Here is a 15,060-nt window from a genome sequence, read left to right on the forward strand (position 1 = left end):
TCTACCTTTGCGTTGTTTGTCTGCCAAAAGTCGTTTTGTTGTTTTATAGACCTAGGTTAGGCAGCTGGGCAGGTTCAATGTTATGTAGGTAGCTGGAGGTAGTATGTAATGATGATGTATGTATGTACCTAGTATTGACTAGTAGTGTACGTGATGTATGTACTACTACATATGTAAGTAGTAGCTTAAACCTCGAGGCTGAGAATAGTGGGTCGGACAGGGCTGAAGAAGGTTCATGTATCTCCGTCCGGGGGGTGTTTTATTATTGTACTAGCGTTAGGTATGCAGTTAACCAATTTAACATGTAATATGCCTAGGTGCATACACTTACTAGGCGAATACACTCATGCGAAATAAGAGGAATGGAAGATGAGCAAAGAAAGAGTACGAGTCAGCTAAATATCCTTTTAATTCAGCATCGTTTCAGTTTCAAGGACTGAACTACGTAAGTAGAAACCAGCCAGGAAAAATGGGCTTCTCAAACCCCGACCGTCTTCTCGGTCACAAATCCTGTCACTTTTATGCTTCCTAGAAAGCAATAGGTATTTCCCTCCCTCTTAACGCCAATGGCTGCTCAATCCGACATCCCTTGACCTCGTCATATCTGCAACCATACCTTTGCTAACACAATCACACCCTCGCGTTTTTATGTACAAAGAAGTAAGGGCCGCGGAAGCGGGAGGACCCTACAGTACTACTAGATTCCTCCAGCCTCCCAATTCTACATAGAATATCGTAACGTTCGTTATAGAAGGGGTCGTGGGGATCTCGGTTCCTAAATCACCCTATGTCTGAGAGCAAATCAGGTTTTTAGTCTTCGAGAAGTCTCCTACAATTTTCCGTAGGAACCTCATAATTAGGTTTTGTAATATTTCTGTCATGCTGTGTAATTTGTCATGACAGAGACCGAATATTCTAATAGTTTCCATTGTTGAAAGGAGGAAAATTTAGGCCGTTTGAAGACGGTCCTGGGTATTGGCGTTTCGGGGGGCGGACAATAGGTTCGTCATCCTCGTCACTACTGAGCGTGAGGTCGATGACCTCTGCCGGCCGCTTGTTGTTGCTTCCTGACCTTTGCGTACTCGTCGTTGTCGAAGGGCCGCCGTTGGGTGTTCCACTACCAACAAATGATCGGCTTGGTGTGCTCATGGAGTTGGGTCCGCCATGCAACCCGCTGAAGTTACCGTTGCTGATTTTGAGAGTATCAGAAAGGATCGAAAGATCATCATCCTCCTCCACTTTGCTGTCTGGGCTGGGTCGTGATCGTTGTGATCGTTGTCGCGGTTCGGGCGTCTCCTTCTCTTTCTGCGTGCTCCATTGGCCATTCTTATCAATGGTGACCTGCTCCACCGACTCAGATGTATTTTGCAGGACTTCCTGAACATACTCGTCGACTGCCAATGCGTCGAAAAAAGCAGTTTTGTAACATACTGGACAGTTCCACGTTGCTCCTTGCACTTGGAGCTGCATAAAGTAGCCCGCATCAAAGCATTGAATGTGGGTGCATAATGCTCCCCGGCACGGAACCATCATTCTCGTACAGCTCAAAGGGCACTTCAGAGATAAAACCTGGGACGTTGCCTCAATGTCCGGGTCGTTAGCCTTTTTGGTAACTTTAGACAGGTTAGCTTTGTATCTCAAGTTTTAGAGGGGATGGTCTCGTACTATCTCGAATTACAGATGCCTTGGAAATCTTCTTTCCCTTGATCTTCGTAACGAGCTCATCGATCGGGTGCGTCTGACACAAATACAAGGCCAAATAAAACTTCTATTTTCCATTGCTGTTAGCAAAATAAACGAAGATTAGGGACTTGGTCTAGACGAAGTGACTCACTCGAGCCTCTTTTTGGTTGGAACGGTGCTGGTTTCTGGTCACCTTATTCGTCAGAGCGTATGTGAATTCGATAGTGTTTCCGTAGTTAGCTTGCTTCAGTCGCAAGAAACCGGTGATGTCCACCGGGTGAGTCGATCCTGGCTTATTTTTAAGACCCCGCAAGTTATGCTTGATGTCTTCACCATTAACCTTGATCTCAGATTGATGCGGGAACTGAACATCCTGGGGTCCGATGCTATCGCTTCCGCAGAATACCATGAGTTTGGTATTCGGCTGGGTAAGGCAGCGCGAAAGATCTGCGTGTTCACTGGCCTTCAAGTTGATGGTTATTGAGTTTCGATGGTTATTCATCACTAAGAGATTAGTGTTAGTGATCATTGGGTTTTGAACTCTACAAGACAACGGCTTACCTGGGCAGGTATGAAGGGGACCTATCCTGGTCTCGATAGTGTAAAACGGAGTGTTCTTGAATAGGTTATCGGAAAGTGGTGCTCTGGCACCCGCATAAGCACCGCCACCAACTGCCGTGCCATTACCTAGACCTGGATTTGGCGGCGGCAAACTGGAGCCAGCTTGGTGGTATGGGTACGAGTTGTAATATCCATTGCGACCCTCTTGAGATGATAGTGCACCCGAACTCGACGGTGGTGGCATACTTGGTTGACCGGGAGTTCCTCCACGGATTTTCTGTATCGTAGTCCGGATCGCGTTGAAGCGAGGAGGGTCGGATGAATAATTCTCGTGCAAGGCTGGAGTTCTATGTGTTAGCAGGTGCTTGCGCTACATTTGGGATAGTTTGGAAAGGTGGATAGTGGAAATAGATATAATGAGTAGGTTGGCTGGCTGATTGGTGTAAGAATTAGGTAGAAATCATGATCAGAAGATGAACAGAAGCAAGCGTAGGACTTGAACAAGATGAAGCTCTTTTTCCTTGACAGCCTCGTTCTCTCAGTTTTAGGTCAAGGAAGTATTTCCAGAATGCTCATCTGGCCTTAACTCTTCCTAAGAGTGTGTAATTTGGGGGAGAAGGGGAGAAGGGGAGAATGGGAAGAAGAGAAAAGAGTCGATCGATCATCGTCCATCGTGTTCGAGTAAATGACTGTACTAACCACCCTTGATGCGATTTTGCAAGTCTGCCTTGACCCCACTTGTTCTTAACCCATGGGACGAACAGATCTGCTGTAATTGTTTATTCAGCAGGGTGGATATGATTCGCTCGAGCGATCGAATGTCCGAATTGTTGGACGACATATTTTTCTCGGTTTCGACTTGGTTACCGTCGACTAAGGCAGGACCGCGTTCCCCAACCGAACCGCTTCATGAGGAAAGCTCGAGCTACCCTAAGAGGTACCCAGCGAGCTATAAGGCGCCGCTAACCCAACCGCCAACCTGAACCTGATGTGCCGTGTGTAAGGGTCGTATGTAGAGCCGAATCGAGGATCGGGTTGCTTTCGTGAATGAAAGAAGTCGGAAAAAAAATATGCGTGGAAAATAAAGCAGGTGTCTTGAAGGATCTAGTCGGAGCTGCGAACCGTTGCGTTGAAAAATAAAACTGGAAGAATAAAAAGATTCTAGCACTAGACCAAATAGACGTCAATGGAAAATAAGGCGTCAAGTACTTCGTATAGGTGCCAGGGTTCGGCGAATTAAGGATTTCAATTGAATCGAAAGGACAAGGCGTACTGTGCTGGAACACGACACGGAATTAGATTACATCTAAGTCTGCATGTGGTCGTAAGAGAGTGTAGTGTAGCAAGACGGTATAGTTGAATGCTTGGAAGAAGAACGTTGCGACGTCCTCGGCGCACGGCTGATGGGTAGTTATTAGCCATTAGCCCTGAAAGTTACTAGGCAACTATGGTTGTAGTTAACTTAAGTGCTATTAACACTGCTAACGTGCTAAGATACTAGGTTAGAAACTAATAGCCCCTGCAAAGGAAAATTCACCGCCTACCACATTCAGCGATTAATAACTACGGTACGCCAACAATCCTTGTTGCTTTTATATCTTAGCGGGATCTACGGCAAGGCTTAATACAGTTCATGGATCTTTTCTTGCCCCACCCTAAAAGTACTATGTATGTATGTATGTATGTATGCAAGTGTGCAGAGCGGAGCCCATTCAAGAAGGCAAACTAAATCTTTTTTTTTCCTTTCTTCAGTCGCATTGAGCATTGAATATCCGAAGTATCTTATTAACCAAAGTCAGTACTTCATTTCACATTTAATTGCTAGGTAACCCCCCAGGTAAGTTTGCTTCCATTTACGATACTTGCACAGTATTCACATTCAGACGTGCCTATGTCATCACCTTTTTTTCCTTTTTTCTCTTTTTGAAAAAAAAAACCCTTCGAGTCTCACAAATCGCAGCCACAAAAAAAACCAACCCAACAACCACCCTCCTCCCCCAAGACGCAACAACAATGGCAAAGAGCGCTCGCTCCAGCACGCGCAAGGCGAACAACCAACGCCTCAAGTCCAAGGTCTTCGGCCCCGTCGAAGCGGCCAGGGCCGAGCGTCTGTCCGCCAAACTCACCGAAATAGTCTCACAACCTAAGCCAGAAGCCAGCGAGATGAAGATCGTGGTTGACGATGCCGACGAGGAGGTGGCAGCGGCGGTAGCCAAGGTTGACGGAGACGCCACCGTCGCGGGTGTCAGTGACAGTAAGCAGCAATCATGGGCCTAAAGGTCTAATATTACTCACACTCATGACCATGCTCTCTAACACATTTATTTCACAGCAGCAATGGAGGTTGATACAGGCAAATCCACCTCGGCAATCAAGCGCAGCGACAAGAAGCGCATTGAGAAGCGCAGGAAGACAAGTAAGATCGTATTCCCAAAGTACGGGGATAAAAATAAGACGAAGAAACGTTAGACGTGCAAAAGTGATACAAAGATCAGGTTTTGGGACAAATATTGCATTGCTCGGCGTTTGGTTGGATTTCGTGATACGTCAATATATCTAGAACTACACGTAGTTTCATAATGATACCCTTCAGGGAGATGTCACGTCCCGGTACTACCTTGATCTCCTACTATTACTGGCGCTGTACTTGTCGTGGCCGCATTTTCAACTACAGGACTTGCAGTCATATCCGCAACCGAATTTACAACCGGGGATGTCGCTTTCGCGGCACTGGCTGGATTTGGAATTGGAGTTGAAACTGAAACTGGAATCGTAGCTGGAGCTAGAGCTGGTGATGGAGCTGGAGCGGTATGTGAAGTAGTGGGTGGAGTCGTGCTCGAGGGCGCCGTTGACACTGCAGCTGGAATCGGAGTTGAGACCGAAACCGGGGTAGAGGTTGAGGCTGAAGCTGGGGCTGTAGGTAGAACCAATGTAGCAGCAGTACTCGTTGTAGGAGCAGTCGTATCAATAGCAACAGCCTGTTCTTTTTGCTCACCAGACGCAGACGGTGTGACAGACGCAACCTCCTTATTCGACTCCGGAATGTCCTCCTTGCTAGTACTTTCCGGGACATCTATCTTCTTCGGCGGGCCTGGTGCATCCGGGTTCAGAAATCGAGCCGGCACGCCCGTCGCGGCATAAGATCCACTACCGATCCACGCTCCTACCAGACGGCTCCACCTGTACTCGCCGCGCCAAAGCTTTTGGATCTCCCGGAAAGCGTGAGTATTATAATATGGTAATCCCGTCTTAGGATCTCTATAGCGTGCTGGTTGATTGGTGATAACGCACCGTGGTATCGGTGCTGGTTCTATTATTTCGTTAGACTATGGAACCTGCGAATTACGACGTATGGAAACAACTTACTACTGAGCTTGGCCATGTCTTTGGCAAACAGGATACGATTTTGCACAGGCTTCTCCTTCACGGCATTCTCGTCAAAGTTCTGCAGGATGATGCAATTCCGCGTAGCTTTACCATTCGCCGGCGGCGATGGCGGCGGCGATGGCGTGATCTCCTTGGGCTGATGTTTCTGTGAGTTGGCTCGAGAGGCTTTCATGGTGCTAAGGGGATTCTTCCCTCTACGAGATGTTGGAGTGGACGTCGATGGCGCCTTATGAGTAGGAGTGGATGGTGGTGCAGGTTTAGATACAGGCGCAGGCGCAGGCGCAGACGCAGGTGGTGGTGCTGGTGCAGGCGTAGGGGCAGAGGCAGAGGCAGAAGTAGGTATAGGGGTAGGATTAGGTGCAGGTGCAGGTGCTGGTGCCGGTGTATGTATAGGCTGTGTTAATGGCTGGCTGACATACGTTTGTGCCGACACAGGGGGAGGACAGGCTCCCGTCTGAGGCATGGAGAGAGGTGACTGTCTTTGCGCTGTGTTTGGGGGAGCAAGGAAGGTTGAAGAATTGCCAGTATTAGACATAGAGTGATATCCAATCATAGGCATAGAAAGCCCGCTTTGAGGAAGTCCCGCTGGAGGGGCTAAGAAACTATTCGAGGGTGGTTTCATCTCTGGCGGTTTCATAAGTTGTGATGGTTGTGGTGGAGCAAACATGCTAGTAGTATACATCCCTGATATCGGGGGTCGCATATTTGCGGGTTTTGTCTCTGGAGGTTTGATTTCCAGCGGCTTTGGTTCTTCAAGTTGAGCTGGTGGTTGACTTGAAATCGAAGCCGGGGTCGGGGTCGGGGCCGGAGGTGGAGGTGGAGGTGGAGGTAGAGAAACAGTATCCTGTGGATTTGATGCCGGTGCTCCAGTAATTGCAGCTTCAGTTGGGCCAGTTGATTTCTCGATGTTTTCCGTCGCGGCGGGCAATTTATGCTCTTCTATGGAATCTTTGAGATCTGTGGAAGTCGACATAATTAGATCTTTAGATTCAGGTTTCTTGGGTTCTTGCGATTTAGATGGAGCAGTCGTCGACTGTGCATTTTCAACCTTGTTCGCCGTAGGCTGCGATGGTCCTTCTAATCCAGAATTCTCCTTGTTTGGAGATTCCGGTACTAATTCTTGTCCAGACGCTGAAGTTCTTTTTTTCTTCACTGGTTTCTCTTCGATGGTAACGATCTTGCCAACGTGCTTCAACTTGCCATCTATCCATTCACCGACGCCACTCCAGAATGTTACCACTGGTCCGTCAAGTGTTCGATTATTCAAAGCGGCCAGCTTCGCTCTTCGTTCCTCTTCCCGCTGTTTCTCGGCCTCCTCCCAACGATTTAAGCTTTTCGCATTCTTCTTCTCCACGATAGCAGCTTCGGCGAGCCTTTCAGCTTGCGTCATTGGTGGCTTCTTTAGAGCTTCCATCCTCTTGGCCTTCTTCTCCATCGCTTCGACTTGTTTAAGACGTTTCACTTCGCGTTCAATCATCTGTTGATGTAGCTGCTCCTTGCTAAGCATCGTAGTCTCTCGTTTGGAAGCGCGTGTGGGCATATCGGCTGGTGACGGCAGCCAGCTTATTCTTTCGGACTTCTTCTTAGGCCGTGACTTGGGTTCGGGCGGCGCTGAACTTCCTGAGGCTGTGGGTGCAATCTTGACCTTCTTGCGAAACTTGACAGGGATCGCCTCTTGGGCTTTTCGCTTTCGAGTCGCTTGTCTCCTCTCGCGCGCCTGCTTCTCCAGCTCCTTCTCGCCCTCCAAATCATCGGCATTTTCTTGCGCATCCTCGTCGTCGGATGATGAGTCCATGTGTACGTCAGATCCATCATCGGCCACATCGGTAAAGCCTGCGTCATCTTCATCTTCGGCAAAGAGTAGCTCGAGGTCGTCGTCAGGTTCTTCAGCGGCGAGCATAGATTTCATGCGATTACCAGCGGTGGATCTTTTTTCTCGGCCAGTTGCTAGCCATTCCGTTGGTGTAGATTCATCTTTGGATTCATCTTCGTCTGCGGAGCTGCCGTCATCAGTACTCGAATCTGTATTGTCCATGTCCAGGTCGTTTTCGCTCGTTTGTACGTGCTGTTCGTCGTCTACGTTTGCCATCTTGAATAGGCCCGTCTGTCAATAGTATTGAGTCTAGCCTTGTTCCCATATAGTGAAAGATGACCATTGCACATCTCGTGGGTCGCTGTACTTTGAATCTTTATTGTCGCGGTATGTGACAATGGCAAGGATAAAAAGTTGAAATAATTGTAAAGTATCATTACCTAGTACCCTAGTCCCTAGGTACGTAGTTAGTACAGACTGTACGCTGCACAGTCAAGTTGCTCTCGCGTCATGTCTTTTTTTTTTTTCGTTTAGGTAGTTAGTTAAGTGGGCCCACTCTCTCCAGTGCCTGAACCTCCTCCAAGGAGTCAGGACGTCATTGGTTCTACTTTATGCAATTAACAGATCTAGGTAGTTATGCATGTAACTTAATATCTACATGGTGTCTCTCGGACTCCCTCCTGTCCTCATTGTTCTTCAACCTAGGAACCTAAGGTTATATATATCCTACATGGAAATCACCCTTTTGATACTTTATAAGGCTTAGGCTAAAGTTCTAAGCGATAATACCTCAGGTGCTTGGACACCAAGTTCGAAAGTAGACACTGATGTGTCCGTCTGGAACCCATCCAGTGTAAGGTTTCCAATTGACCGTCAGCACACAATGTTTTGTTTCTCGAAGCGATTCACTTCAAAGCTGAGGCTATGCAAAAGTCCCAGAGCGGTATTGTACAGCGTGAATATGAGGACCTCTTATAAACACTATAAGAGCAGCAGTAGCAGCAGCAATCAGAAGTCTGCTTAATTTACCTGGAAGCTAATCCGAAGCAAATCAACATCAAAGCCAGCATAGAGCTAGCAGGTTTTTCCTAAGACATCAGGACACAGTTGTCGGTGCTTCTTATATAACAGGTGATCTCCCGAGAGGTATCCGTGACAAGTGTAGGTAGGTGTCTCTCTACCTTGGATAGGGGGAGCCCGTCCATAATCTGCGCTAAAGTGATCTCGCTGATGTCGGTGGATGGCGTGTTTTTGATGGCCCGGTTCAAGATATTGCGATGTATGCCCTCCTCGAGACTAGCGAGTGAGATTCGCTGGAACCTCGTCTCGAGGGTGTCTATGTCTAATTTCTTGAGTGGTTTGGGGCGCTACTTCTGTTGGTTACCATATGCACAACAGAATGAGGGAAATGGCTATGGAAGTTGAAGTGTTGTCTGACACCTAACACATAATACCTATGATAATGTGACATCTTATATAGGGGGAGGTACGTATAAGAGATCGAGACGGAGCAATTTTGTTACTCCGCTGTTTGCATAGGTAGAACAGGTGCCTAACACAGCTGTCCAACACGTCAAGTGTATAAGAGATACGATACCCCAGTTCTTAACTAGATAGACTCAAAGCGTGCAACGCATCAAGATTTTTCCTTAACATGCTTACAATTTGATGAATCCTCAATCCTTCAAGAGTGTCCTTAAAATCGACGGATCAAAATTAGGAGCACAAATCATGCTTGGACGGCGACGTGAACTTCTTCTATACCAACCACTAACCTTAGCACCATATGCGGGTCGGGAGATCGTCGTCGATTTACTATATTCCATAGCTGCTTACCTAGCTACCAGCACAGTAACTTCATCGTCCTTCCATCCATCCCGGCGCCCCTATAGCAAGATGCTATACCTACCTACCTACCTACCTAGGGTTCTTGTCCAAATCCCGCACCCAACCGCCTACCTCCCTGGCTTCACGTCGCGGAACGCCTTGCTGTACAATACTAACCTAGGTATAATGCTAACCTAACCCAGTCCGGAGCGCAACCGCACAGCAAAAACAAGCCGCCGGCCGGTAACAAACCCCACGTTGCGTTGCGTTGCGTTGCGTTGCGTTGCGTTGCGTTGCGTGGGGAGGCAAGCTATGTAAGCCTCATGCATTACGTACCTGTCTATGTACTACATACTGCTACTACTACTAGTAGTAACTATGTAACTACCTCCGTACTACGCAAACTACCATCTATCTACCTAGTTCCAAGACAACCGCTCCGCCCCCCTTTTCCCGCCCCTCCCGAGGCCGCGTCCCTGGGAAGAGAGCCCCTTTTCTATTTAAAGTTTTCCTTGTTTTTGTTTTAGTGTGTTTAGGTACCTACCGGTAGTTAGATCAATGGATGGGAATGGATGGATAGATGACGAACTTGGGCAACGAATCAAGCTAATCTAAAAGTTGACGTATGTAGTATACCTACTAGGAAGGTACCGTACCACTATGTGAGTATCACACAATGTATCCATATACATAGATACCATACGAAGAACACGATAGAAGAAAGAACAAAGCCAAGTCAAAAGATATGCAATAGATTGTGCGATGATAGATTATGATTTCGACTGGACTTGATTACGCAATTAGCATACATCCATCCATCCATCCATTCATCCCCATCTCTCTTTCTCTCTATCTATCTGATCCACAAAACCCAACCGGGAAAACCGGTTAACTGCCATTCAATGACATCCATTGCCTCGTATTAGCTAGCTATCATCATCCTGCGCTGTATCCATACACGCAAGCCAGCCAGCCCTTCTCTCTCTCTGTCTCTTTCTCTTCAAACATTCCTTCCCCTTCTTCATCGCCCTCTGCAGTCGTCCTCCTTTCTCCACCCATCTTGGATAAATAAACAGAAAATTTGAACAACAAAAACTCGATAAAAAGATGTTGGTATATACCGGTCCCGGAAAATGCTAAGCAACAACAAAACCGCCCAAGACACGCATGCATGAAAAAAACTAAACCAATGTGATGATGATAATGAATCGAAACGCGCGCCAACCCTCTTCACTGTGGTTGGGTAGCTGCCGAAAAGTAGTATATTACTCCTTCCAGATGTGAGATGAGACGTGAACTGATCAAATAAGTTTATATATGTATGTAAAGTATGCCAGGAATGGAGAAGTTATGACTGTCTGGCCAAAGCCCGTCCGGAGGAGGGAGGGTATTCATTTTTTTTGTTAATGCAAAGATCCATTCGTATTCTAATGCAAGTTTCGTTCATAAAAAGGTGGGTTATGTTGTTGAATAGGTAAAAGTAGGTGGTTATCCCAAATGGCCACTGTGGAAATGATGGAGAGGATACGAGAAGAGAAAGAGGAAAACAACAGCAAGCCGGTTGCGGGGCCCACAAAAGCCGGGACGCCCGGAAAGTCCGGCAAGCTCGGGAATCTGCGGCTGTGAGATTCGGGCGCGGATCACCCATAATAGAACCCCAGGTTTCTAATTCTTTAATTCCCTATTTTCCTATTTTCCTATTTCCCATTCCCTATTCCGTATTTTCCTGTTTTTATTTCCAGATTTGAGTGTGCCATGTCTCCCAGAATGCCTAATTTTTTTTTGGTGATGAGTATTGTTGCAGTTTCTTTGGGGAAAGAGAACGCGGTGGGTGTTAATCATAAGATCCGAACTTCTGATGCGGTGATTCTCTTGCGATTGGTTATAAAGGTGACATTTGTGGCATTGTGACACTGTAATGTAATATTGTGATGTTAAGGCCACGGGGGAAGTAGTAGCATTCACAACCTCCCCTTTTCAGGACTGGCCAGGCCCGTCTAGGAAATACAACACCCCACACCTTCTCTCGATGTAACCAAGACGATGGCCGAGACATAGGACTCCCCACGCTATCGCATTGATCTGACCTGCTAAACGTGGTAAATCTTTTTTTGATGCGCAAAAACTCTCCGAATCTCACGTAAGCCCTAAAGGCCCTATGGAGGCCTAGAACTGAACTCGTTTTCCAGAAGCATCGTTCAGCGACCAACAATCGGTGTTACCAACTCGATGCTCTTTGGCCTCGAGTAGGCACCTGGCTTCCTCGAAGGTAACGGTCGGCTGGTTGTTGTATTGGCTTGGTTATAGCCGTATCCTGTAACTGCATACCCGTTGTCGTATGTGGAAGAATAGCAGTTAGATGATTTCGTGTATGATGTGCTAGGGCTAGTAATGGCGCTACGGGTGAAGGGCCACATGGCATTGTGACCGCCGGATGTCGGCGAAGTCGGGCTTACTGGCCGTATACTTAATGACCTCAGGGCTGAAACGGCACTGGTATACTGATCGGTGGTGGGTGTTGTGGGCGGCGACCAACGAGACGGCGAAGCGCGGGGGATGATGTCTCGGGGTTCCGAGTTTCCAGCGGAATAGAATCGCATGTTGGCGCCGAAGCCGTCATGCCCCCTAAGTGGTGGGTGTGATGACGATGCCCTGACGCTTGCATTCTGATCATGTTCGCGACACCTGACATGAGTGTTAGTGTATGAAAAGAAAGGCGATTGGCTAGATTGGGAAGTGGCTTACGCCTCGGAGCAATATAAAAACTTGTCATCCTGTGGGGTGAATTGCTTTTCGCAAGTCATACTAAATACGTACAATGATCAGTCAGCGAATGGTTCGGAATGTGTGGGAGCATGGGATGCAGGAACCGGCCAACGGGTTACACAAGGCACACCCAGACTGTTGATCACCCGCATGGCTTAACTGAGTGGTGACGCAGCCCACGCAGACTACCAGAACGGGTATAAGTCTTGTGCAGCAGCAAGGAAAAAAGGGAAGCCGATCTTCCCTTTCCCAAGTGGCCTTTACAGGTGCCCCCCAAATGTAGAGTGACGTTGGTAAGATGGGTAAGATGGGTAAGACAGAAGGAAAGGACATGATCCAGGCGGGCGGACGAGCTTCGCCAAGCATCGTCATTCGAGGCCCCCCGACAAGTGTCGTGCGTGCACATACACACACACACACACACACACACACATCTCAAGAGAAAAAATATACGTACCAAAATTGTGGAAAGCTTTCCCGCTCATCATCAAACCAACGCTCTTCTTCCCATTCCCTCTCCCGGTCCCTCGGGTTCTTACCCAGCTTCTGCACCACTTGTGGCGTTGATTTCCGACTCAAAGTCTGTGGTCGCCTAGGTTTCGAGAGATCTGAATTGGCCACGGCTTTGCGAACATCGGTGGTTGAACTGTTTGTTGACGCATGGCCGGATTTGCGACGACTGTGATGCATTGTGACTTTTGTATGTGATTGGCCCCGGCAATAAGCCCAGGCCAAAACACTATTTGAATTGAGTGCCTACTAAGTAGGTAAGGTAAGGTAGGTAGGTGTGAGAGCCTCCTGGGATGGCTATCCTTAGATGGCTATCCCTAGATGATTATCCAGGATCCAATGTAGATAGCTATCCGATAGAGGTCCTTTACCAATATATTGATTTGCAATGAGGGGTTGAAGACGCGGGGTTTCACTGCTTGCGAACAATGCTTGATGACGACTGAGGCCGATTCAGGACGGTTAGGAATGAGTTGTACAATTCTCTCGTACTGTTGTAATTCCCCAAATTGTCGTGCTGACGGTGGATGCAAAATAAACGACGGGAAAATGCGAGCTGCAGGTTGTGAAATACGCCCCTGTCGTTGGCTTTTTCGTCCTATAGAGTCAATTGGTAGGTATGATATAGGATCCAATGCGATTATATTATGGATGGCAGGTTACTGTATCCAAATAATGCTGATCCCGGGATTCCTAGTTCGGCACGAAAAAAGGCCCAAGAGGTACCAGAATGAGTGGGATAAAATAATCAAAAATATACTACTACTAGGCAAGTAGATAGTAGATAGATAGATAGGTAGGTAGGTAGAGATAGTATATTGCGTGCTCGACTTGAAAAATGTAGTGAGATGTGCAATGACGATATTTGTCCGAGTGGACTGTGATCCGGTCAAACGTCTAGGTGAAATCCTTATGGCTTTCCTAGCCGTTTTTTTTATTTGGACCAAAAGAGTGATGATGATAGCTTCGTCTGTGACGGGTTGACTATGCTAGCGAGTAATGGTGGTACGTCGGCGGCTTTAAAGATTCGGGCGGTGTAACTTGTACAGTATGCTGGGGAATACTGGGGGATACCCGAGTCACGGCGGTGATTAGCTGTATAAAGTCGGACTCTCGGAAATGGAAAGCGACGGGATACTAAAGTATGTATCTGTAGTATCTGTAGTGTAAGGAATAACTTGAATTATGTAACTGTATTGGTGTATTGATATATCAAGGGAGCTCTCTTATTCTAAAAGATAAACTGAAGACTTTGACTTGAAGAAGCGAGCGAAAGGGGGAAGAATAATACGTTCGACAATAAACAGATCAACAACCTTGAGAGTTTAAAGAGAGGAGGGAAAAAAAGTTAAGAGGCGGAGGTGGTGGATGATATATTCCAACACCCTTGAAATGTCAACTGGTTCAGTAAGGTACAGAACTGTACAGTTTCTAGCAGCTGTATTAGATGTACCTTTTTTTTTTTTTTTTTATCTCTCTCCTCTCAAGCTTGGCTTTGGCTTTGGTTTTGGCTTGACCCTGCGTTGGAGTGGTGGATTACACTGTACAATTCTAGGTACTATGTATGCATCCTGTATTGTATGTACATCGCTGCAACATAAATTTGCCTACTGTGTACTACATATGTATACTATGTAGTAGGTATGTAGGTACGCAGGTAAGGTAAGGTACAATACATACAATACAATACATAATTTGAACATTTCTAGGGTCGGGTTATGGGTTAATGGGTTAATGGGTTAATGCCAATGGTTATGGTTATGGTTATGGTAAGGGAAGGTACAATACTATAATTATGATATGAATCACTAGACTATAAGAGGTACTGTATGTATCTACTTACATACTAGATATGCATAATAATCAAAAAAAAATCAACGATGACTCTTTCCTCACACACACAATTTTTTTTCTTCCCCTTTCTAACTTTTTTTGCAAGTGCTTGCGTGCGTACCTTTATTGGCTGACAGGTCTTTAAGATGCCGAAAGCGGAGATGTGACCCATGACTAGGGCGCTTTAAGCCAATTGCGTGTCACTGCCACATTGTTTCGACTATCACGACAGAGCTCTATTAGCGCCTAGGTTAGCCCTTTCAGAACCCTCCTTCCTCCATCCTTACTGTCTTCAGGGCTGTCAGTCAGGTTTGGGAAAGAAGAAACGAAACGAAACGAAATAAAAATAAAAATATGTAAGAACCAGAACCCCCCTTATACCACTAGATAAGAAGATAAAGAAAACATCGAAAAGTGTCCTCAGGGCTTCTACCTTTTTAAGCTTTTCAATGTCCAATGTTCCCATCTATCTTTTCGAGTGGTTCATGATGATCTGTCTACATATTCTACCTATTCTAGACATGGTACCAGATATTGCAGAATTCTAGGCTGTGACTTTATTTTATGCATTCATCAAGCTAGTAACTCTTGAAGCATTCAATGTTGGAACTTGGAACCTAGGATTTTCTCCAGATTATCCAGGTACTACTAGTAGTACAATACCGTTATAATCCACTGTA

At 46.6% G+C, this 15,060-nt stretch overlaps 4 protein-coding genes across 4 annotated transcripts; 1 reads left to right on the top strand and 3 right to left on the bottom strand.

The window, feature by feature from the left end:
- Nucleotides 1–370: 370 nt before the first annotated feature.
- Nucleotides 371–3,758, bottom strand: GGS25DRAFT_478569 (zf-MIZ-domain-containing protein). Its single transcript, XM_049259948.1, has 5 exons — nucleotides 2,944–3,758; nucleotides 2,245–2,583; nucleotides 1,877–2,187; nucleotides 1,666–1,768; nucleotides 371–1,613 (listed from the first exon to the last, which is right to left on the bottom strand). Exons 1-5 carry the CDS (start codon nucleotides 3,083–3,085, stop codon nucleotides 916–918), a joined length of 1,593 nt encoding a protein of 530 aa, XP_049120672.1. The 5' UTR covers nucleotides 3,086–3,758; the 3' UTR covers nucleotides 371–915.
- Nucleotides 3,759–4,257: 499 nt separating this feature from the next.
- Nucleotides 4,258–4,713, top strand: GGS25DRAFT_518790 (uncharacterized protein; the record flags this gene model as incomplete). The annotated part of the gene is made up of 2 exons (XM_049263595.1): nucleotides 4,258–4,498; nucleotides 4,577–4,713. The coding sequence occupies 2 exons, from the start codon at nucleotides 4,258–4,260 to the stop codon at nucleotides 4,711–4,713; spliced, it is 378 nt and encodes a 125-aa protein (XP_049120673.1).
- Nucleotides 4,714–4,824: 111 nt separating this feature from the next.
- On the bottom strand, nucleotides 4,825–7,992 carry GGS25DRAFT_150845 (YL1-domain-containing protein). The gene is made up of 2 exons (XM_049256391.1): nucleotides 5,611–7,992; nucleotides 4,825–5,554 (listed from the first exon to the last, which is right to left on the bottom strand). Exons 1-2 carry the CDS (start codon nucleotides 7,718–7,720, stop codon nucleotides 4,845–4,847), a joined length of 2,820 nt encoding a protein of 939 aa, XP_049120674.1. The 5' UTR covers nucleotides 7,721–7,992; the 3' UTR covers nucleotides 4,825–4,844.
- Nucleotides 7,993–11,469: 3,477 nt separating this feature from the next.
- GGS25DRAFT_518792 (uncharacterized protein) lies at nucleotides 11,470–12,727 on the bottom strand (the record flags this gene model as incomplete). Its single annotated transcript, XM_049263596.1, has 3 exons — nucleotides 11,470–11,956; nucleotides 12,017–12,076; nucleotides 12,495–12,727. The coding sequence occupies 3 exons, from the start codon at nucleotides 12,725–12,727 to the stop codon at nucleotides 11,470–11,472; spliced, it is 780 nt and encodes a 259-aa protein (XP_049120675.1).
- Nucleotides 12,728–15,060: the final 2,333 nt, after the last annotated feature.

This window comes from Hypoxylon fragiforme, assembly GCF_022984875.1.
Source record: "Hypoxylon fragiforme strain CBS 206.31 chromosome Unknown GGS25scaffold_2, whole genome shotgun sequence".
NCBI classification, from domain to species: domain Eukaryota; kingdom Fungi; phylum Ascomycota; class Sordariomycetes; order Xylariales; family Hypoxylaceae; genus Hypoxylon; species Hypoxylon fragiforme.

What these genes read in the sequence shown, in the direction of transcription:
- GGS25DRAFT_478569 (XM_049259948.1), bottom strand. Translation starts at nt 3,085, where the DNA reads ATGTCGTCCAACAATTCGGACATTCGATCGCTCGAGCGAATCATATCC. An exon ending in GCAAAATCGCATCAAGGGTG is followed by an intron (nt 2,584 to 2,943) that starts GTTAGTACAGTC and finishes ATAGAACTCCAG; the next exon opens with CCTTGCACGAGAATTATTCA. An exon ending in CATACGCTCTGACGAATAAG is followed by an intron (nt 1,769 to 1,876) that starts GTGACCAGAAAC and finishes AATGGAAAATAG; the next exon opens with AAGTTTTATTTGGCCTTGTA.
- GGS25DRAFT_150845 (XM_049256391.1), bottom strand. Translation starts at nt 7,720, where the DNA reads ATGGCAAACGTAGACGACGAACAGCACGTACAAACGAGCGAAAACGAC. An exon ending in AGACATGGCCAAGCTCAGTA is followed by an intron (nt 5,555 to 5,610) that starts GTAAGTTGTTTC and finishes ACGAAATAATAG; the next exon opens with AACCAGCACCGATACCACGG.